The sequence below is a fragment of the Cokeromyces recurvatus genome (assembly GCF_025118155.1).
Source record: "Cokeromyces recurvatus strain NRRL 2243 chromosome Unknown BX663scaffold_19, whole genome shotgun sequence".
Lineage (NCBI taxonomy): Eukaryota > Fungi > Mucoromycota > Mucoromycetes > Mucorales > Mucoraceae > Cokeromyces > Cokeromyces recurvatus.
The window spans coordinates 391,906-415,462 of NW_026251405.1; the positions used below are offsets into that span (position 1 = coordinate 391,906).

At 30.7% G+C, this 23,557-nt stretch overlaps 9 protein-coding genes across 9 annotated transcripts; 4 read left to right on the forward strand and 5 right to left on the reverse strand.

The window, feature by feature from the left end:
• Positions 1-1,660: 1,660 nt before the first annotated feature.
• On the forward strand, positions 1,661-4,279 carry BX663DRAFT_457405 (uncharacterized protein). The gene is made up of 5 exons (XM_051523882.1): positions 1,661-1,774; positions 1,836-1,914; positions 1,987-2,707; positions 2,867-3,446; positions 3,543-4,279. Exons 1-5 carry the CDS (start codon positions 1,717-1,719, stop codon positions 4,064-4,066), a joined length of 1,962 nt encoding a protein of 653 aa, XP_051381216.1. The 5' UTR covers positions 1,661-1,716; the 3' UTR covers positions 4,067-4,279.
• Positions 4,280-4,634: 355 nt separating this feature from the next.
• On the reverse strand, positions 4,635-5,662 carry BX663DRAFT_544384 (ribosomal protein L6, alpha-beta domain-containing protein; the record flags this gene model as incomplete). The annotated part of the gene is made up of 3 exons (XM_051530889.1): positions 4,635-5,382; positions 5,468-5,558; positions 5,618-5,662. The coding sequence occupies 3 exons, from the start codon at positions 5,660-5,662 to the stop codon at positions 4,814-4,816; spliced, it is 705 nt and encodes a 234-aa protein (XP_051381217.1). The 3' UTR covers positions 4,635-4,813.
• A 2,753-nt stretch (positions 5,663-8,415) lies between these two features.
• Positions 8,416-10,607, forward strand: BX663DRAFT_515339 (kinase-like domain-containing protein). The gene is made up of 2 exons (XM_051528424.1): positions 8,416-9,473; positions 9,562-10,607. The coding sequence occupies exons 1-2, from the start codon at positions 8,541-8,543 to the stop codon at positions 10,231-10,233; spliced, it is 1,605 nt and encodes a 534-aa protein (XP_051381218.1). The 5' UTR covers positions 8,416-8,540; the 3' UTR covers positions 10,234-10,607.
• Positions 10,608-11,496: 889 nt separating this feature from the next.
• Positions 11,497-11,963, forward strand: BX663DRAFT_515342 (uncharacterized protein). The gene is made up of 2 exons (XM_051528425.1): positions 11,497-11,624; positions 11,684-11,963. Exons 1-2 carry the CDS (start codon positions 11,569-11,571, stop codon positions 11,907-11,909), a joined length of 282 nt encoding a protein of 93 aa, XP_051381219.1. The 5' UTR covers positions 11,497-11,568; the 3' UTR covers positions 11,910-11,963.
• On the reverse strand, positions 11,925-12,522 carry BX663DRAFT_515343 (uncharacterized protein; the record flags this gene model as incomplete). Its single annotated transcript, XM_051528426.1, has 1 exon — positions 11,925-12,522. A coding segment is annotated over exon 1 (299 nt), but the record flags the coding sequence as incomplete, so codon positions are not given.
• Positions 12,466-12,770, reverse strand: BX663DRAFT_437776 (uncharacterized protein; the record flags this gene model as incomplete). Its single annotated transcript, XM_051523247.1, has 2 exons — positions 12,466-12,594; positions 12,651-12,770. 2 exons carry the CDS (start codon positions 12,768-12,770, stop codon positions 12,466-12,468), a joined length of 249 nt encoding a protein of 82 aa, XP_051381221.1.
• A 780-nt stretch (positions 12,771-13,550) lies between these two features.
• On the reverse strand, positions 13,551-14,459 carry BX663DRAFT_437942 (ER membrane protein SH3; the record flags this gene model as incomplete). The annotated part of the gene is made up of 6 exons (XM_051523256.1): positions 13,551-13,678; positions 13,739-13,837; positions 13,896-13,943; positions 14,036-14,177; positions 14,233-14,316; positions 14,391-14,459. The coding sequence occupies 6 exons, from the start codon at positions 14,457-14,459 to the stop codon at positions 13,551-13,553; spliced, it is 570 nt and encodes a 189-aa protein (XP_051381222.1).
• A 170-nt stretch (positions 14,460-14,629) lies between these two features.
• Positions 14,630-18,755, forward strand: BX663DRAFT_515352 (Fusaric acid resistance protein-like-domain-containing protein). The gene is made up of 3 exons (XM_051528427.1): positions 14,630-14,939; positions 15,033-17,277; positions 17,376-18,755. Exons 1-3 carry the CDS (start codon positions 14,659-14,661, stop codon positions 18,450-18,452), a joined length of 3,603 nt encoding a protein of 1,200 aa, XP_051381223.1. The 5' UTR covers positions 14,630-14,658; the 3' UTR covers positions 18,453-18,755.
• BX663DRAFT_457420 (uncharacterized protein) lies at positions 18,723-22,923 on the reverse strand. Its single transcript, XM_051523883.1, has 12 exons — positions 22,688-22,923; positions 22,397-22,632; positions 22,101-22,294; positions 21,416-22,020; positions 21,033-21,311; positions 20,453-20,837; positions 20,239-20,342; positions 20,098-20,168; positions 19,780-20,036; positions 19,653-19,717; positions 19,509-19,576; positions 18,723-19,431 (listed from the first exon to the last, which is right to left on the reverse strand). The coding sequence occupies exons 1-12, from the start codon at positions 22,848-22,850 to the stop codon at positions 18,994-18,996; spliced, it is 2,865 nt and encodes a 954-aa protein (XP_051381224.1). The 5' UTR covers positions 22,851-22,923; the 3' UTR covers positions 18,723-18,993.
• Positions 22,924-23,557: the final 634 nt, after the last annotated feature.

Below are 23,557 nucleotides of genomic sequence, written 5' to 3' on the forward strand. Positions count from 1 at the left end.
GAATCAATGCGTTGTTTTAGTTAGTTTTATGTCGGTATGTTTTGTTACTGTATAGGAAAAAAAAAGAGCGGACAACAATGACAAGTGACTCTTGTGTCAAAAACAAAGGTTCCCCTCCCCTCCCACACGTATTACAAAGTAATCCAAGGAGATGATCAAAAATAAATATAAGTGTCTGCTCAGAAAAAAAACCCCCCCGGCCATCTTCCATAAAATAGTGAAGTTTATTGCTCATGCTGAAAAAAAAAAAAAAAAAAAAAAAAAAAAAAAAAAAAAAAACGCGAATTGACTAGAAAAAAAACTGCTATTTGGTTCTTTGCAAATCTGCTAATTGGAAATTTTTAATGCGCTGATTGGTATTTATTAAACTGTTTATTGAATTTTATAAATACGCCAATTAGAACCATAAGCAATGTATATGTATGCGACACTTTAATTTTTTTTTCTTGTGACATCATTTTGGCAAAAGGTGTACATAACTGTATGCATGTGTACATGTATATAAGTTTTACTATTTAAATCAAAGAAATTTACTATACTTGTTCTTTAATGGTCTAAGGGGTATGTCATATTAAAATAGCCTTTTTTTTTTTAATAATTATAGAATAAACTATATATAATATAATTTAACAATTGTAAGGGCTTAGAACATTTTAATGAATTTTAGTCATCTATAATAATGCCTTCCCCTTTCATTATTCTTATAGTTTGCGAGATATGAATAATTATTAAAAAAATACGTACTATATCTATTTATTAGAAGGAAATTTGCTTATTTTTCATCCATTCAAACAATAGTCTGTCAAGTAATACTCTAAATAATTGAGCCAAGTGTATTAAAAAAAAAAGAAATGGAATTATATTATTAGAAGATGAGTAAGCCACATTTAGGCTCAAAACTAACAGATAATATTATTGTTAAAGTAATTCCTAGTAAATTCTTTGATTTGTCAAAACCAATAGTTAGTTCTGTAAACAACAATGAGGGACTATGTGAGGCCGGCTTTCGAATTTTTTTTTGATTTTTGTACTCTTAAATGACGATCCTATTTAGTGTTCATATTACACAAGCTAAATTAAAACCTCCAAATGAATAGAAAAGAAGACAACTTAAGAGAAGTCATTTCTTTTAGATGACAGCTGATAAAGTGTTAAAAATATAACTATAAAAAATGTAAATATGCTCATTTTCTTTAATGATATACTGTTTGCAGCAGTTCTCCTTAATTATATGTAAAATTTATATTCTGAATTTGAAAACGTTTTTTTTTCTTTTTTTATATAATTGATTTATATGATAGATTTGGAGTATTTTTTTTTTGATGTTCCGCTACTTTTAAACAACTAATTTCTCGCCTAAGATTGTCTTCTTGTTTAATAAAGTCTAATATAAAGAAATCTATTTTTGCTTATTTTTTTTTTTTTTTGAAAAGAAAAGAGTGAAGAAGAAGCATGTGAATGACTATTCTGCTTGGCAGCAGTATTTGTTTTAAAAATAGAAATTATAAAACAAAAATAATGACGAAAAATTAGAAGTCAGCGAATAAAAAATTAAGGAAAAAAGAAAATACTAAAATTGTACCTGGCGTCTGTAGTGTTGCTCCTGAACAAATACTAAGTCTTTTTATCTTTCTTTCCCTTTTTTTTTCTTGTTCTTTTTTTTTTTTTTTTTCTTAAAAAAAAATTTCTCTTTACGTCTTTTTATAATCTTTGAATATGTCAATGGATACTCCACCATTTGATCCAAATGATTATTCATATGTTATTGGCATAGGTATAATAAGGATGACTTTGTATTTTAAAAGTTTATTTATTTTTATGTTTATTTATTATAGATTTTGGAACAACCTTTTCTGGCTGCTGTTATGCTTTTTCAAAAGATGGAAATGATGAAATTATTGATATAACGAAATGGTATAAATATATATATATAGATATGTGTGTATATGCATAGGTATATATATAATTAAAAGAAAAAATTATTAGGCCAAAGCAACAAAATGTTTATCCAAAAACGCCTACTCTTTCTCTTTATAGAAATGGCTCAACTAAACTTGTTGCCTGGGGACAAGATGCAAAAAAGACTGCCATGAAACGAAATAATAATGACCAATTACTTTCTCGATTTAAATTACAATTAGACGAAAATCTCAACTTACCTCCATTACCAAACGGTCTTACAGCACTTGAAGCTATAACTGATTATCTTGAAGCATTCCATAATCATGTCTGTAAAGATCTTCAACGTGGTTTTGCTAATAATTATGATCAAAGTAAATTTCGTTATTGTTTAACTGTACCAGCCATGTGGAGTGATCAAGCTAAAGCAACTATGAGAGAAGCTGCAATTCGTGCAAACATCATTAATCGTTGGGATCATCCAAGTAGACTTATGCTGATTAGTGAACCTGAGGCTGCTGCTCTTTATTGTGAAAAGAAATGTGACCAGTTTAATTTGGGTCATGGTCAACGGTTCTTGATTTGCGATGCTGGTGGTGGTACGGTTGACCTTATTGTCTTTGAAATAGATGACTCAGGTGAACGAAGGGCCCTCAAGGAAGTAACAAAAGGTTCAGGTGATTCTTGTGGTTCGACTTTCTTGGATATTCGTATGCGTGAATATTTGAAAGATAGATTTTATCATCATGGTAAAATCAGTGATACAGCTATGGAGTCTATGATGGAGACTTTTATTGATACAATTAAAGTAAGTTTCTTTTTAAATCATTATTTATTTTATCTCCTTAACTGATTTTTTTTCTCCCTTTCCTTTCCTTTCCTTTCCTTCCCTCCCCACTCTCTCTCTCTCTTTCTTTCTCTCTCTCTCTCCTTATATACTAATACTACTCCCTATAATCCCTTGTAGCCTGAATTTGACGGAGATGAAGATCAATATCTTGCTTTACCCGCTGCATTAGGTATTGAAGGTGCTGATGATCCTGATGCAGGTATAGAAGATGGTACACTTCATATTCCTTGTCATGAACTTCGTCAACGTGTTTTTGAACCTGTTATCAATCAAGTCATTGATTTAATCGAGGAACAAGTACAGCGCTCATCCATTAAATTAGATGCTATTTTTTTGGTAGGTGGCTTTGGTCAGTCAACCTATCTTTATAGACGTGTTTTAGCAGAATTTCAAAACCGAGTCGGTTTTATTGGAGTGCCACCTCGTGGAGAATTAGCTGTTGTTCGTGGAGCAGTCTATTTTGGACTTAATCCACATATGGTTACAGAACGTGTATCTAGACGTACATATGGTCTTGAGACTAGAATGGTCTTTGATCCTCGAAATGACCCTCCTGAACAATGTATTAAAGGCGATGATAATCGTTTATTTTGTAAGCAAAGATTTAGTGTTTATGTTCAAAAGGGACAAACGATTAGTGTTGATTATTGTGTGTCAAAGAATTTTATGATTGCTTATCCAAATGATACAGATACAGGTATGTATATAAAAGAAGGAAAAGGAGAAGGAGGATATATAGATGTATACAGATATTAAAAGATATATTTGAACTATTTTTTTTTTTGAAATTTAGACTTATTTGCATATGATGGAGATGGCCCTGTTCCACGCTTAACTACACATCCTCAAGTTTTTAAAGTAGCAAGATTCCCAATTAAAATGCCTAAATTCCCAGATGTACAAAAGGGTCAACCCATATTTATGACGATTAAAATGTATTTTGGTCAAACAGAAATAAAAATTGAAGCACATATTCGAGATCGTAAATTTACGTTTACATCAGCCTTTGAAACAGTTGAAAGAGAGATGATGCACTCACTTAATTCACAGACGAGTATGTTAGCCATTAAACCAGATGAAAGTGATTACATGTATAGTAATAATAGAAATTTCAACGGATCTAATACATCAAGTCCATTTGTATCAAGACCTCCTTCACTTCCTTCTCGAGATAATGGATATCCTTCACCTATGTCAAATGCACGTAGTGTTCGAGATGATGATGGTACATTTTATGACGGAGACTCTAGACACTCCTCTGTACTTAATAATAATCCTAGAAAGATCTTTGGTATTAAATTTGGTAAAAAACGATAAATACAATATATACACACTTACAACACTCACATATATATATCTATTTATATCCCCCCCTACCTCTCTTTCCCGTCACTTTTTCTTTTTCTTTTGAATTCACTTGCAACCTATTTATAATAATAATTCTAATAATGATAATAATAATATCTTTTTTTTTCTTTTTTTTTTGGAATGATATAAAACAATACTTTTATATTGAATAAAAGAAGTTGTCAATGTATCTTATACTTAAAACAGTGTGTGTGTATAAAAAGTTGATTATCAATAGTTTATTTATAACAGACTTAATGTGAATTAGTTTCTAGGATACAACATGGTTATCAGTGTGTAACCATTTTTCATCGTCGTTGTCAAGGAGTAATAACTGTCATTGCTTTTAATGATTCAATAATATACTTAAATCAATAACCAAGGAAACACAATTCGTTATAACGTTTCATTTAAAACATAAAGCTATTGCTAATTCAATACACTCATTCACTTAATCATATATTACTTTTCCCTATTCCATTCTTTTCTTTTTCACACAATACACTAGTATAAAAAAAAACAACAACAAAAAAAAATTATGGGTGGGAAGGCTGCTGCCGTCTTCCCAAAGACAGGTGTGTATCTTTATTAATCATAGATTCACCCCTTCTTTTTTTTTTTTACTCTTCCTCCACTTCTAACACTGAAAGACCGAAGAAAAAAAAAAAAGGAGAGAGAAAATCTACAGTTTTTCTTTAAAAGAGAGAAAAAAAAAACTTAAGCAGATTCTTCAAGGACACCACGTTCAGAGACGTAAATACCATCCAAGAATTTACGAATATCCTTATTCTTGACAAGACAAGATTGTTGAATATCAGCAGCAGATTGAGAGACGTTTTCAAGAGAGTTACCAGTCAAGATAAGTTCATCCTTTTGGCTCTTTGAGGATTCAACCTTGACACCTTCACGCATCTTGACGTTGAAGACAACCTTTTGACCCAAGAAGTTACGGATCTCGACAGCATCACCGGCATCACTAATGATAACGTTGATGGGAAAGTGAGCATAAACATAACGCATCTTGTATTGGTAACCCTTAGTGACACCAATGATCATGTTGTTAACCAAAGAACGAACGGTACGGATACAGGCAACGTGCTTACGAAGACCGTGGTGAACAACGAAACGGACCTTTTGACCAACAACGGTGATTTCAATGTTCAAGTGACGAAGGTTCTTGGTGAGAACACCACGAGGACCTTCAACGGTAACTTGACGGGACTTGATGGAAACCTTGACACCTTCAGGGATGGTGAGTTCGTCTTGCTTGTAAATGTCCTTCATGTCTAAATTAATTAATTATATGTATTAGTTTTACAAATGGATGGATGGATGGATGGATGGATGGATGGATGGATGCTTTCTTCTTACCAAATGGATATACAAAAGTAGAAAGGAAGAATAAGACCTTACTGAATCTTACAAATATCTTTGCGTTGCTGGATGTAAATAATTTTGCTGACTTTAAAATGTATAAAATAAACAAACATTATTTTTATTTTTTATTTTATTATATTTTACAGAGGAAATCATTAAATTCGTTCGACGAATAGGTTCAATATACATACATGTATACCTTTTCTCTCTTTACATTCTTCTTTGTGTACCAAAATAGGAAGGAGAAGAAGTATATAGAGAATGATTGTATCTAACAAAAAAAAAATTAGGTGAATTCATAAATAATAAGAGTAATAGTAATTGAGCCTTCTTGTTGCTCATGATACTATTATATAAATTGTTTATATTTATTATTTGAGCTAAGAATATCTTTAGTCGAATTTTTCTGTTAGTTTTTTTTTTCCTCTTTATCTTTCTCTTATTGTCTACTAACTGTAATGATTCTTATACTAAATAAAATTGAGAAAACGGGTATTATATTGGATTGAAGATATGGTGTTTTTATCTGATATTAGCAAATTATCTATTAATCATTTTACCTCAAAATAAACTGAGATAACAAATCAACTTAAAAATGAGATTTTTTTTTATCATGTAGATGTATTTGAAGTATAAGATCAAGTTTAATTTAGATATGCTTTTCTTTTTCGTAGAGTTGATGCTATTAAAAAAGAAATGTAGTAGTGCTTAATATGATTGATGTTACTAATATTAATATCACTATAATCTGATAATTCCTCTTCATGTCTCTAATTAAATGCTTCATTTCTAGTATGATAAAAGAAAGATAAGAAAGACAATAGATGTGAAAAAAAAATAAAAAAAATAAAAAAAGAGAATCTTTTTAGTAGTTACTTCGTTCGAAAATTAACTGATTTTAAACTGTTATTATTACAATATCTCTCGAACAGTTCTTCTTCTCAACCTAGTTTCTTCTAGCAATAATTTCAGTTCATTCGTTTGATGTTTTTCTTCTTACTATTTGTTACAAAAATATTTATTAAGCATATTAGTAAGTATTAAGGATCTTCTTAATTTACTTTAATTATGCTATATTAGGCTCCTCCACTAAAGTTATACTTTCTCTAATAGTTGATCGTACTTTTACTTTGTCTTTTTTTTTATTATATATACATACATGCACTATTTCATAATATTGATAGGCATGTTTTCTAAGATCTTGCAAAACTCGTTATATATTGCAATACTGTAATCCCGAATATCTATGTGGAGCTATTATTAACCATAATTCCCTCAGTAATTAAATATTATTAATAAACTATTTTACTTACCAATCCATACTAATAGTACTTTTCTGACTCGATATCAAATAGTACACAAACACAATAATTTAATCTATAGTTTTACCATCTTAACTAACGTATAAGTTAATACTATTCTTCACTATCGAATTAACAGGATTCGATAAAATGATCAGATCTTGTTTCCAAATAGTAAAATTCTTCCCAATATTTAGTATCCTAAATTGATCTGTAAGGGGGAGGGGGAACACCTTTAATTTAAATTTGTTAGTATCAGTAGAGATGAGTAAAATAATAGGAAAGATGTAAAACTTATCAACTATATTGAAAACAAATACTGAGCAGAATGACACATAAACTTTATAGTTATTGTATGCTGAAATTCAATAATTAAACGGAGGTAGCAATGATAAATTATATGATTAAGGGTGTAAATCACACTACAGTTAGTGCCATTAGTGTTTGTGTTGATATACACCTTTTTTTTTATATATATAACTAACAATCCAGTTGTTACCATATTTACCATAGACTAATACCCGGTTATGAATTTGTTAATGTTAATACATTCTAAAAGCATATAAAAAGAAAAAAAAAAGGATTCTTTTGGCATAATCTTACTTGATTTGATTTATTAAATTCAGTAATAAGCTAATAAATGTTAAAGATCAAGATGGGACTATTTGAATAAGCATAGCATAGCATAGCATAAAATAAGATCAACAGACAGTCTCAAATAATTTTGAACAACAGTGACGATTAATAGTAACCAAGGGGTTGACAGCCCTTCCTCTTTAATATATAAATAGCAGATAGAAGCTGCATTTTTTTTTCTTTTTTTTAGATTAATGTTATTTTATTGGCTACTCAGACAAGCACGAAACTCAGAAATAGTCTATTTAATGATAAAGAGGTAAGAGAAAGAATGATTGAAGATTGTAATAAAAAGTTACTCAAGAGCTGTTAAATGCCTGGACAGCATACTAGAAAATAATTCTTCCAATCTCTACTAAATATGATAATAAGCTAACTCAACTTTATCAATCGTCACAAATTAGAGTATGTTGTAGATCTAATTTCAAAGACCGTGTTAGAGTTAGGAAAAAAAAAAAGACATGTTTCCAACTGGAATTTAGTCCAAATAGAGTAATGTAAATAATTAAAATGAACTATTATTGATAATAGATCTTTCCTTCTTTATTTTGGTAAAAGGTAAACTATAAAAATACTAAGCTTTATTAATGAATATAACAAATTTATACTATACTATGCTATAGAAGAATGCACATGGGATTCATCATGTATCTCTATTTCTTCTGTACGTAGTACGTGTTCTTTATGTAATTAAACAACTATATAAAAAGACAATGCCAACATGATAATAGCTAGGGCTTCTGTATGATTATTAGACGTCATTTACAAAAGCATAGTGTTGTTCAAATATTTCAGAGCAATGAATAGTCTAATATAAATATGTATATACATAGATGTATATGTTGTCATTACAAAATGACGTTAAGAAGAGCCAATGAGATTAAATCGGATTAAAATAAAAAAAAAAAACTTGGGGTAATCCTTTAGCACTTTAAAAATAAAATAAAATATCCTTTTATGGTGAAACTATTTTTTCCAAAATTGTATAATAATTAGGGCATAAAACAAACTCCTTCTTCACCTTCTTTACTCTCTCTTTCTCTTTCTCTTTTTTTTTTTTAAAAAAAAAATAAAAAATAAAAAATCAGTCTAGTTTACTTTTCCTTTCATATATATTATCAGTATAAAATATGCATTCATTAAAAGCAATTTCACCTGGGCCTATTCATGAAGATTTTCCTGAATTTCCATCTCCACAACATCCTCCTATATCCCATTTTCATACAAAAGATATTCCAGCTAAACGATCAAGTCGATTTAGTTTCCTCTTTTCTAATAATAATGCATTAAGATCTAACGTTAATTTAAACACACATCTTGTAAATAACTCTCAAGAACAAAAAGATATATCAGAAGTCGTTAGTAATGACGCATCCATTTCAAGTGCAGGTACCAGTAGAAATACAACCAACAGTCCTCTTACTCCGGATAGACATGATAGTTATAATAATGATAACACTGCTAATACTAATACTGATACTACTACTACCACTACCACTACCACTACTACTCCTACTACTAATACTGTAGCTACAGCTATTCCTTCTTCATTTAATAGTCATCATCATTATATAACAAATCATGAGCATCCTAAACAAAGTAAATTGAGTCGCTCTTTTGGTGACTTTATTGCTAATCCTGCTAACTGGACTAAAAAACATTTTAATCCACATCATTATCAACATGATCATGCTGGTGCAGACCAACATTCTATACCACCTTTTACAAGTAATGTTCCCAAATTAAATGAGAAATATGGTGATTATATAAAACCTAGTAAAGAAGCAAATGCAATAGCATTCGGTACAACAAATAAAAAGAAGAATATAGGCTGTGGTTCTACAGCTGTTATCCATCTCATTCAATCACCATCGCCTACAAATCGAATTTTAGCTGTAAAGGAATTTATGAAGCGAGGCAAATCAGAGGATGAAAAAGAATATCTTAAACGTATGCATAATGAATATTGCATCAGCAAGACGGCAAGCGGTCATCCAAACATAGTTGAGACAATAGACTTGGTCGTGGATGAACATGATCGATGGTGTACTATTATGGAATATGTAAGTTCTTTTCTATGCGTATTATATATATATATACACGCATATACAAAGATTAGGCAAATTTAGTTTTAAACATTTATTTATTTAGTGTGATGGAGGTGATTTATTTAATCGTTTAACTCAAACATCAGTTCCAATCTCAGCAAAAGAAGCCGCTTCATTCTTGAAACAATTAATGCTTGGACTTCAACATCTACATCATATGGGTATTGTACATCGAGATATTAAACCCGAGAACCTTTTACTTGATAAATCGGGTGTATTAAAGATTGCAGATTTTGGTGTAGCAGATGTAATTCAAACTTGCTTTGAAAAGGAACCCCACGCATGTTATGGTTGGTGTGGTTCAGAACCCTTTTGGCCACCTGAAATCTGGAAATTACGAACGAAATTAGATGGATATGATGGTCGTGCAGTTGATATCTGGAGTGCTGCCGTTACCTATTTCTGTATTCGATTTCGACAATTACCTTTTTCTGTCTCCTTTTGGCAACCCCCCAAGGTCACATCGATTGACTATTCAGGTTCACCCGCTTTTGTAGCTTCTGCTGCAGAGGATAGTGGAGATAAGGATTTTGGACTTTATGTTGAACAACGAGCTAATTTAGGACCGAAATCATGCGATCTTTGGGAGAGCTTTGATGGAACCACTCTTTTAGACTATGAAATTGACTGTTTAGCAGGCATGTTAGATCTTGATCCAAAGACTAGGTGGACTGCTGATCAAGTATTAGATTCAAAATGGATGCAATCAATATAAACTTATTTTTTAGAAAGTATCATATTTAACTTTAACTTCATTGTTGTCATACAATAATAATAATAAAAGGAAAAGAAAAGAAAAAACTTTTTCCCGCCATGTTTTTGTAATTTCTCGATCATCAATAATATGTGTTGTTATTAGTAGTTTTTTTTTTTATTTTATGATGTATGTGCATTTACCAAGTTTCACTTCCCTAATTTGTATAAATTAAGTACTTACTTGTCTGACTGAAAAAAATGGGTTAAATCTTGAATAATAATTATGCAAAAATAATAATGTTAAATCATTACTGCCATTATTAATAATAATTCTACACATCCTTTTTTTTTCTTAATAGTATTATTAGTAGTAATAGAAAAAAAGAGTCTAGTAATAGTAGTAGTAGTAGTAAATGTTACACTTAGGATATAATTATAAATATAAACATTTAAACATTATCTATGTATTGAATGAAGTTAGCTTTTATATTAACTATCAACTTGAGTACATTAATTCCACTAAAAAAAAAAAATAGACTATTGTTTTATATTCCACAAAATGAATAAAGCTAAACTACGACTACTCCTCTCTGTTTTCATATCAAGTAAACGAATATAATATTTATTTTGATTGTTTTCATATCATAAAGGATAATGTACTTGTTTAAAGATGTATTTTAGTTTAGTATAAGCAATGAATAAACTTTAGTGTAATATATTCATTACTTTAGGTTTTTTTATAGTCAAATTTCCGCAGTCCCGCTCATTCACTCTGGCTCTGACTCTGATTCTCACTCTCTCTTTCTCTCTCATATATATATACTTTAGCTACTTGCTACTCTTGCTACTCTTTTATTTGCAACAAAAAGCTTTAATGTAGTAGTAGTATAGATTAATTTGAAATTGGGATGGAATAAATAATGATTATAAACAACAAATAAGAGGACCTATTGAATAACAACTATGCTTTACTAGACAAAAAAAGAACAGGAGCTGAAAGTCGTGTACCTGATATGTATTGTCAACAAAAAAAGAAGCATAATAATAAACAAATAAAGCAAAGTGTAATCATAATTATGTGATAAAGAATAGAATATTCTCGACTCTTTATATGTATTCTACTATTACTATTATTATGTCTTCTTTTATTACACAGCAGAAATAAATAAAATTGATAGGTTCATTTTACATTGTCAAATAAACAAAACAATTGCATGATTATATGTCATGCGATCCTTCTCTCCCACTCTATATTTCTCTCTCTTTCTCTCACTCCCTTTCTCCTTCTTTTTCCCATCATTTGTAATAAATACAAAAGACTTTTATTCCTTCTTCTTTTTCTCTATTATATATTATGACACGTAGTAAAGATTCTCTTTTTTCTTATCGACATGATAAACACGTCGCCAGGTACAAAATACATAAAACTTTTGTCCTTTATTATTATTTATCATCTTCTTTGATGCTAGAAATAGTCAACATGGAATGAAAAAGATGGGTGCAGGTGCTGCAAATTGGGGTATTTTAGGTGATGAATTACCAGACGTTCAAGAAATTGTTCGTGCTGAAATCGATTCCTCTTCTTCTTTTCTTCCTAATCATACAAGTACTAAGTTGAATCTTGTTGATTTCGAAACGTTTGAACATATGCGTTCTTCTTCTACAGTTACAGACACTGAACAAACTTCAACATAAGATTTATAGCTATGAACTTTATTTATGAATAAAACAAACTATGATTTTTTTTTATATATCTTTTTCTTTTAATGATATTTCTTCTAATTTGACTAATAGTTTTTCTTCTTTTAATTCTTGATATCTATCTGCTAATGCTTTCAATTCATTTATCCTATTTATTTGTTGAACAAGTTGTTCCGTAGCTATTTTACATAAATTAGAACAAGTCACTGTATATCAACTTTTTTTTTTTTATCTACCATATTTAAAATGCTCTTGTGAAGTACGTAAAGAAGATGAAACTAAGAATCCAAACCAGTGTAATGGATCTCCTTTATTCTTTTTTGGTTTATTCTTTTTTATTTTTTCTACTTTAACCCATTCGTCTGATGTATCATCTTCCTTGTCAATATGTCTTTTTCTTAATTCTGACGTCTTTTCTACATGTGTGTCCATATCTGCTTCTTCTTCTTCTTCTAGTTGTGTTACATTTTTAGTACGAAATACTGCATCATTTTCGACCTCACTAACATATGCACATATACATTTATACATATATAAATCAATATGTTCTTCAAATAGTCACATATTTTTTTTTCTTTACATACATTTGTAAAGTGGCCTTCATACGCTCATCATAAGAATATTGAGAAATGGTCTGTGCTCCCATTGTATATTTTGCGTGAGCCAAATCAAGAAATCCCTTATTATTACTTAAATGTTAAAAGTTTAAGTTTTCATTTTAATCTATTAAATTACTTGTTGTAATTGTTGATTAGTCTCTTTCCATTGTTGAGAATATTCAGTTAATTTATTAAAATATGTTATAGTAATTGCATCTAATTCTTTACAGACAGCATCGTATGCATGTGTCTTCATTTTATTTTATTTGTATATGTATAGATATAGATATGTATAAATATAAAGGGGGAGGGAAGGGAAGGTGAAGGATAAGCGGCGCGTATTTGTTAATTAATTGGTAAGCTCTAGCCAATCATAATGGACTTTATTATGATTATTATTCGAAAATTTCTTAATGCAACTTTAAATATATTATTTCCAAAGAATCAGACACATTTAGTACTAGGGAGAATCCAAGATGATTTGCACTCATTTTGATTGAACAGTTTATCTCTAATATTAAAGTTCGGAAAGATACATCATTAAAAACAAAGAGAAAATACTTTGTTGGTAATTAATAGAGTAAGTTACAAGAGGTAGATTTCTACGAAATGGCTTATAGATTCAAAACATCTTTAAAGCCTCATGATTAACAAGTAGAAAAGAAAAAATTGTCTAAAGGTTCTTTCCTACGTGTACCTGATTTTAGTATGATGAACAGCATACCATTTTTAAATAAATACATGCCTATTATTACCATAGCCAATATTAAACATATAGATGCGACACAAAACATATTTGACATTGTTATTTCACCATAGCCCTATTTGTACTTTATGTATCTTGACCCTAGAATGTCTAAAATATCGCGTCTCATACCAGCCAAATCACTTATTTATTCTCGTAATTTCTGAATAAAATATAACTTATAATTATGGAATCCTTTACTGCCTTAATAGAGTATAAATATACAATAATATAAAAAAAAAGAAGAAAAAAAAAGCTTCCCCTCCGAGTATTCTTTGCTACAAATATTCATTATTCTGTCTTTTTTTCATACTCTTTTTCCTCATCTTCTTCAATTTCTTCGTCCATGTCTGCCTCTGCTTCCTCCTTACTGGGTTTTTTAAGAACAAAATAATGTGTAATTTGTAATCCAATAATACCTAAAGTAAATATATCATGAATGCCTTCATTCATTCTCTATTTATAAACTATATTTCTACCTGTAATGGCTAATACTATTATAAAATGAGCTGCTGCAATATTCTTTAAAGAGGCAGTAATCTTATTCATATTCGTTGATTCAACAATAGTTTGGATCGCTAATAGATAGTCTAAGTTTCCAAATAATAAAACAACCTAGTTAAATTATCATCTTACCTGGCTTTACCGTAGTTAAGTAAGTAAATAGACCAAAGAACATTAAGACTGTGCCAGCCAAAAAAAAAAAAAGTAAAATTATATTCATATATTTATATTAAACGTTCATTTGTTTCTTATAGTGAAAATACCTTATTTACCTAATGAAGCACCATCAAATAATAAACTACCATCCGTCACTGTTAATAGTCCTGTAGCAAAACCCACTGCTGCAATAAATAAATTAATAATGGGCACATACTGTAAAATATTAGGGATTTGTGCTTGATTCGCATAGTAGAACTATTATAAATTATACAATTAAACACAATAACAAAATGATACAAATGAACTGTACTGTTGCTCGTGAAATAGCTTCTGCTTGTTGAGTTGAATTAGACCACAACAAATAATAATCAAATGCCCAATCAGCCCAATAGATCTATTATTGTTATTATTTTTTATGCATGTCATTAATGATATTGAGTTTATTCTTATAAATCAAATACAACATACACCATATGAAAAGAAGCAGGAACATAATATAAGTACTACTTTCACTGTTTGTAAATATTCCTTGTCCATCGTGTATTTTATAAATTTAGACAAAAGAGGAAACAATAAAAAAAAATCATGCTAATTGAGTAAATATTTTGTTGTATCATATGACATCATATTTAAGTATACGGAAATCAACATTTTTATGTTCTGGTTTCATAGTATCTTTATTTATTTTTTCTTTTCTTTATTTTTTTTTTTTTTTTTTTTTAAACTTTCATTTTCAATGGATGAGTCTTCAAAAAGACGTCCACATAATGCTATTATAGGTTCTCCTTTATCTGATCCTGGTATTTCATCTCTATCTACTTCTCCAACTTCGTATTTTATAGAAAGAACTCAATCGTTAGATGTTGGATTTCATCAAGATTATTTTGATAATCAATTGGATAGATCAGTTTCTAATTTTAGTGAAATTGAAGTCATTTTAGATGATGGTACTACTCAAAAAAGAACGATCTCTTTATCAACTATACCCGATGAGCAAGAAAATAATAGAGCAAAAAGGTAAATAGTAAAAAAAATAAAAAAAAAAATAAAAAAAAATAAAAAAAAGGGGTGTTTGATTTATATATACATCTAATGTTTATATACATATAGCTTGAAAGAAGATGATTCTGATAGTGAACATACAAACGATACAACCCCATTATTAAAATCACATAAAGAATCATATCAGGCAACGGGTCTTAATCACTTTAATCAACAACAAAATGGTGATAGTTCATCTAACACTACTTCTCCTTCCTCTTCTGATAACGAGAGTGATTCTGACGAGCCATTCTTTCCTGTTCAAAAGTTAAATAAAAGAAAATCAAACTATATTATTGAAAATGACATTGGTACTATTGGATTTGTTAGTCGTGTTAAAGCCATTTTAAGTAGTCTCTGTAAACATCTATTCACCACCACACCACGTCAGCAGCTTGTACTCAAATGTAGCTTTGCCTATTTTCTCGCTTCTCTTTTCACATTTATACCCTCTTTAAATGCTCTGATCGGTAATAACCGTACCTCTAGTCATCTTGTAGCCACAGCTACTGTGTTTTTCAATCCTGCTAAAACTTTAGGTGGTATGGTAGAAGCAGCTGCTTATGGCTGGGGTTATGTCCTCTTTGCTGTTATCATCTGTCTTGGTTCGATGATTACTACCGATTACTTTGTTGATAGAAATCATTATCTAACTGCTCATCTTATCTCCTTATTTGTTTGGATATTGGGTGCTACTTTCACTATCTCATTCCTCAAAGCACATTGGAATAAACCTCCTGTGGCTACAGCTTCAAGCCTTTGCTTTATTACTATCTTTATTATTGTTGTACGTGAAGGATCAGTCAATCGAGGTGATTTTGACACTACACGTATTGAACAGATCACAACTGCAGTGGCTACAGGCACATTCATTACTGTGGCTTGTTGTATCCTATTTTGGCCAAAATCTGCCGCAAAAAAATTACGCAAGGATCTTGAGAGCACGCTATCGTCTTATCGTGTCTTACTCAAATTACTCACAAAGACATTTTTGTTAGATGCTGATTTACCAGAATTTAAAGCCAATCGAACATTACAGGCAGCCATTGAAGCTCATCAAGCGAGTTTTACAGCACTTCAAAAGTCGCTCAAGGAAGCCAAACTAGAGGCCTTTTGGAATAGTGATATGAGAGGTCGATGTGAGGAATACGACGAGGTGATTAAGAGTGTGCAACGACTCGCTCAGCATATGGGTGGGTTACGTAGTAGTTGCGGTATCCAATTTGAAGTCATGGGTAGTGAAGCAACAAAGCGATATAAACAAATGATGTCTGAAAGAAAGAAACAGAAATACAATAATAATCAAATTCGTTCCTCTAGCAATTTAATATCCCCTGGTCTTAATCAAGATTCGAATAATTGGAATGTGAGAGCTGGCTATCGTCGGCGAAGACTTCAGGATCAAATGCGTAAACAGAGGAAATTGAACATGTCGCAAACAAACGATCGATTTGATCAATTTTTATTGAATAAAAAGAAATCTGCTGCAGCAGTACAAAAGGAATCCATTCATCATCTACAAAATGAAGATAATAGTGCAATTTTGGTTAACTTTATTCAAACGATCCGTCCACCTTTAAAGTCATTCGCCTATACTTGCAAACAAACATTGTATCATCTTCAAACGCTCTTTGCTGTTCCATCAAATGCTACATCTATAACAAAGGATGCCTCTTATCATCATCATAAGCGACCTTCATTATCTATCTTGAAAGCCAATCTTGAAAAAGCTATTATTTTATTTGAAGCAGCACAAAAGCAGGCAATTAAAAAACTGTATCAGGCACGTATAGACTACATCGTAGCGAAAGAGGACAAATCAAGAAAGGATGATAAAGTAGATATTGAATCAGAAGCAATGGAAGCTGTTTTAGGACAAGATATCATTTTAGTCTATTTTTTTGTTTTCAACATGACTGAATTTGCTCGTGAGTTAATTACATTAGTTGAAAAAGTTGAAAAACTCAATGATAAAGCAAGTAAAAAACTGGGTATTTGGACCTGGTTAATTTCTTCAATAAAGAATAGAAGAGATCGTCATCAAACAAAACAATACAATCATCACCTCTTAAATACCACACCTTTCGTACCTAATGAACGACATAGGATGAATACTTTACATACTCCAGTACCAAAAACAAAATGGCATCAGTTTATTCTTCGTGTTTGGAGACTATTTTCATTGTTCAAGTTACAAAAGATTCGGTATGCTATAAAGGCAACAATTGCAACAATTTTGTTAGCCACACCTGCATTTATGGAGTCTACACAAAATTGGTTTCGTACCTATCGAATGGAATGGGCTCTCATTACCGTATGAGTTTTATATAAATAGAAATTATTATATGTATATGTGTGTTAATACTTACTGCCATCTTTTTATTTATTTATTTTTTTGTATACACGTATTAGCTAATGGTAGTTATGACGCCTACTGTAGGAGGCACAAATTTAGTGTCCATTTATCGTATTTTCTCTACTATCTTGGGCTGTTACACTGCTATGGTCTTTTACATGATTTTCCCAAGCAATATGTACATTTTACCTATCTTGACATGGCTTTTTTCAATTCCCAACTTCTATCTTATTCTTAATCATAAACATGGTAAATTTGGACAATTTACATTATTAGCTTACAACTTGGTTATGTTGAATAAATACAATGATCGAGATACAAACGAGGTTCCTGTGTGGGTCCTAGCGAACCAACGATGTTTTGCTATCTTGGTAGGTGTTATCTTTGGTCTATTTGCCACTGCCTATGTATGGCCATATGAAGCACGTGTTGAACTTCGCAAAGGACTTTCAGATTTCTTGTTAAGGCTTGCATGGTTGTATCAAAAACTCGTGACCATTTATTCTGATTATTATCCTCGCCGTCATCTCTATGAACAGCAACGTATTATCCGTCTCATGGAAGAAGAAAGGCCTGAGACCTCATCAGATACACAAATCCTTACATTTGAAGCACAGCGACGATTAGCAACCCAATCCTTTATGGATCTTGAATTAGGACTTCAACGTAGTCTGCTAGATCTGCAAGGGCTTTTATCACAAACGCCTAATGAACCTCGTCTTAAAGGAGCCTTCCCAGTTGCAACCTATCGCACCATGCTTACATCCTGTCAAAACATTGTGGATCGATTCCTTTCAATGAGAAGCATAATGTTTAAGGATGCATGGTACGAAGAAGTTCAACATCATGATCTCATGTCACCTGTATGCCATGAACGTAAAGAGATGGTGGGTAATGTCATACTTTACTTTTATTTATTAGCTTCTGCTTTACGACTCAAGACGCCCATGCCGCCCTATTTCCCACCAGCACGTAAAGCATGGAAGTCTCTTTTAGTGCAACTTTGGAACATGCCAATTGCTAAATCAAGAGAGTTATTAGAAAAGGATAATGCGTATATATTTTATTATGCCTATGTTACTTTGATGGAGGATATAATCCGAGAATTAGATAAGGTAAAGTTGAATGGTTAATGTATATAGATTATTTTGCTCATTTCCCTCTTTGGTATAAATTTATTATAAAGTTGGGTGAAAATATGACGATGCTATTCGGATCACTTGTGCCTCAAGATCAATGGGAAATTTTATTTGATGAAGAACAACAACAACAACAACCGCCAACGACTTTATAAACAACAAGGTTGATGATTAAATTATTACATATTTATTTTCCTTTGAGGTGTAATACCCGATTATTACCTGCTTTATTTTAGTAAATAACATAAGTAATAATAAATACAACTACCTCTTTCTTTTTTTTTTTCTTCTTCTTAATACATAAGGTATATGTGCCTATTATCCTATATATATGGACCTGAAATACTGCACATGTCAAAGAGAGCAAAAGAGAATGTATGTATGTATGTACATAACGCTATTTATTACATATTCTAAATTCATTTAGTGGTTAAATGCAACTATAAAAGAAGGGAGAAAAAGACAAATAAAATAAAATAAAACAAAGATCTATGTGAAACAAACGGGATATTCATGATGATTGAATGACATGACATTATTCGTCATTGAATGGATTTATGTCTTTTCTAATGAATGGACTCTTTCCTTTAACGTTCTGTTGATGTAGTCGTTGCTCTAAGAATTCTTCATTATTAGTGTTGTTCATCACATCTAGTTGTTGTCTTTCGAGGACATTGATGATTTTATTAATAGCCGCTTGATTTTGTAAAGTTAAAGTCATTAATGTCTGTAACTGGGACATGACCTCTTCATCATTATTAGTATTATTAGGTAATATTTCAAAATTATTATTTTTTGTTGTTGTAGGTTGAATAGAGGAAGGGGAGACGATATGAATGGTATGTTGTTGCTCATTTATTTCCTCACCCATCGGATTAGTGTGTGCTAATTGGTTTGAGAATTGTCTTCTTCTCATACTTTCCCAAACAATTGTAAAGTTTCTTCCAACAATAATAGAAGGTAAGGCAATAAGCTGATAAAATATACAATTAATTTTTGACATTCTATAGTAGGTAATACAGATATGTGTTTTTTTTTTTTTTTTTTTACCAAAACTCCAAACATCATGGCTGGAAATGTAATTAATTTACCAACAAAAGTGGTAGGCACCATGTCACCTATTCTATTTTGGTTAAATCTAGGAACACACACACACACACAAAGGCTATGAATATATGTTTATTTATTTCTTACCATATCCTGTAGTTGTAATAGTTACCAATACAAACCAAAATGCTGCTGGAATACTGTCAAATGCACTATCATATAAAATTCAATGAATTCAATCATCATAATAATAATATTCTTTCTATTTTAATACCTTGGTGTGCCATCTGACGCTACAAATGTCTGTAATGTTTCATCCCAAATACCTCTTTCAGCAAAATAAAGTAAAGTTGAAAACAAAACTACACAAGTGACTGTAAAAAAGAATAAAGCTGACAATGCATCTCCTGATCTTCGAAAGGCCATCATCATGACTTCAATTGTCATCACAACTGCATTAGAATATTTATATGATTTAAATAATCGTAATAATCGAAACAATCTTAAGATTGTAAATCTAAATTCATACGTCTAATAGATGAGATGATCAATATTGTATCAATCCATATATAAAAGTGATCGTTATACGTACAGTATCTCGTTTAGCAATTACTTCAATATAAAATGGGATAATGGAAATAAAATCAATGATGGACAGTGGTGCTATATAATTCATTTAAATATTTCCTTTTTCACAAGTTATATATACATATATAAATGTATACATGCTTACATGTAAAAAACTTTTTCAACATGCGAAAGGAATCTGAATGGGCAAACATTCGTAACAAATATTCCAATGTAAATAATGCTACCATGGCTGATTCTAGTTGAAACCTATGTTACCCCCCCCCCACACACACACACACGGAAACACACACATACATATACGAAAATAATAATAAGAAATTTGGCCCTTGTAAGTTCTCTCGATGTATAAAACTTACCAAACCCTATTACTTTTAGCTGAACGAAAAGAAGGGATTGTCTCGATCGTAGTTGTAACAGCACTAAAGACAATCAAAAACGAAACAATTACGTTGGTCCAAAATGCACTTTGACTACTTGCAGGTTCCTCCAACAATAGATATAAGGTTCGTTTGACATCGTTCTTGATGTCAGGGGATGAATTCGAAGGTTCATCAATGTCGATATGAGGTGAGGGACGTGAGGTGGATGTTGTGTTTTGTACTAAATTGGCAACTGAAGTCCAACCTCCTTCTGCAAGTTGACCTATTTTACGATATAAAGGACGAGATGATGGTAAATGACTACCACTAGCTTCATTCATTTCTATTGTTTCACCATGATGAAGTGGCTCAATTTCTTCGTCTTGTTCAAGTTTTGAAAACGTTTTACCACTTTTTTGTCGAAACAATCCCATCAAAAAATTAAAAAAAAAAAAAAAAAAAAAAAAAAAAAAAAAAAAAAACTAAAAATAAAAATAAAATAAGGGCGGACACATTATTTTTTATTTGAATTATTTTTATTATTATTAAAAATGAAAGGAGAATTGATGGCCACTACTAAAGGGGAAACCACCACCAAAACGTACAAATGAATCCCCTCCATATTGAGCACCAAAAGGATGTTGATTGGCCTCTGGATCATAAGGATCAAATCCATTATCAAATTGTTGCCTTTTATCTGGATCACTTAATACCTCATAGGCCTGATTGATATCTGCCATTTTACTTTCTACTTGTTCTTTAGCAAGTTCTCCATTGTATTTATCTGGATGCCATTCATGTGCTAGTTTACGATATGCTTTCTTAATTGTTTTAGCGTCTGCATCCCTGTTCACATCTAAAAAAAAAAGTATGATTATAGGTGTTATATATTAAAACAAAAAAAAAGTATGATGATAGGTATTATACATTAAAACAAAACAAAAAGCATGCTTTACTTACTTAGTATTTTGTAATAATCTCTTCTTTTACTCTGTCGTAGTAATTGTTGTGCACGTTGTAATAAATGTCTAATTTGTCTATCTTTTTGTTCAGTGGCTTCCAGCGCCCTTTCTAAATACCGTACTGCACCTTCAAAATCATTTATATTCAGTTTCATTTCGCCTAATTTTTTTAAAATTTCTACATGATTTGGTTCTATCTTCAATGCCGCATTGCACCATTTTTCAACCTGTTCCAGTTTGTATTCTTGTGCCATACAAGCTAAAGTATATAACTTTAAGTGAAGTCGTTTCGGTATATTTCTTATAGTCATGTTTAAATTATCTTTTAGTTTATTAAAAGCTTCATCTATTTCATTCACAAAACCACCAGGATTCGTGTGATGAGAATCTTCTAAAAGTGTCGGTAAATCTGCCTTTTTCATTTCCTTTTCAATACGTTTAATGAACCGAAAAAGAGTTTTACATTGTCGGTCTTCAGGGTCATAATGAATGCATTGTTTTACTTGGTTTAAAGCTTTATCAGGTTCATATAATGAAAAATAGTTTAAATTTGCTAAATTGATTAATATATTTTTATCTGAAGGGTTTAAATGAGCTATGCGTCTAATAAATAAAACAGAATATTTAGTATTTGATGGTATTTTTTTTTTTTTTTAAAAAAAAAGAAAAAGAAAAATCTTTACGTATAATCATGGATGGCTTCCTCGATCTCTCCTTTTTCAAAATGACATTGAGCACGAAGAAGTCTCCATTGAGAGTTTTGAGAAGAGATACGAATAACTTCAGTCATATGTTGAATACAAAGATCATAATGCTGGTTATCAAGTGCTTGCTGACCTAATTTATATTGTTCTTTAGCATATTGAACAGATGCAAGCTAGCACAATAGAATAAAGTTAGTAACAAAAAAGAAAGAAGAAAAAAAAAAAAAAAGGGAAGGCTCATCGCAATTATATATAAATATATGCAACTACTATACCAAACTTTTTAGTTGTTCATCGGAAGCATGATCTTTATGATCAAGTAAATCAGTTTCAGCTAAAGTAAATTCACCAATATTTATATATATTTTTGCACGTTCCAGTAAAGCCTTTTGAAAACCGGGTCGTAACTTGAGAATAGCTGTAAAGTCAGATATAGCAGAGCTTAATTTACCTAAAGACAAATAAGCCGTTGCTCTTTTATAATATAAAATATAATCGGAAGAATCTTGCTCTATATATACGTTGATTAAACTATTGAAAAAATATATATATATATATATATTTACGGATGGCAGCATCAAAGCTAGTAATGGCTTCATTAAATCGACCTGTTATTAAATATTGATTTCCTTCATCAACAAGTTGCTTTAGTAAAGTCTTTTCAGCAAATGAAAATGTAATGAAAAAGGGTATAATAAAAGCAAATAAAATAGAAATGTTTATCTTCATTTCTTTTTATTTGTCAAAAAAAATAAAATAAAATAAATAAATAAAAAAAATAAAAAAAGGGGGGGAAAAGGGGAAAGACTGCAATAAAGAGTTTATTTTTATAATTTCTTTATTTAGCAGTAATAAATGCCTTAATATATAACATTTTATTAAGTATTTTTAACGGCCAATAAGGACATAGCTCGAAAGATTGATTTGCTTTAGTCGGCTTAATAGAGACTAAAACCCTTTTTAAGACAAAGATAAAAAAATAAATGAATATAAAGGCTACAGCTAAGGGAAATGTATATATGTATATGCATATCTAGATAAAGAACTTTTTTTTAAAGAAAAAAAAACAAGCAAGCATTAGAAAGAGGAACAAGCCAAATAACCCATTTTCTGTAGGATAGAGCAATTGAATGACCAACAGATGAACCAAGGAGAAGATGAATTAAAGAGCCTTGTTTTGTTTTTTTTATGGAGGGAGGAGGAAGAGGAGAGGAGCTATTAGGTAAAAAAAAAAAAAAAAAAAAAAAAAAAAAAAAAAAAAGGAAAGAGAACAGTCAATTATTTGAGGTATTTGCGATTTATATGTAGATGGTGAATAGAATGAAAACTCGGGAATAATTGATCAGGACGAAAAAAGATAGTATGAGAACTGACCAAGCGCTAACCAGCTGAGACAATGGTTAAAATTTCGTTTTGTCATTAGAAAATATACAGTA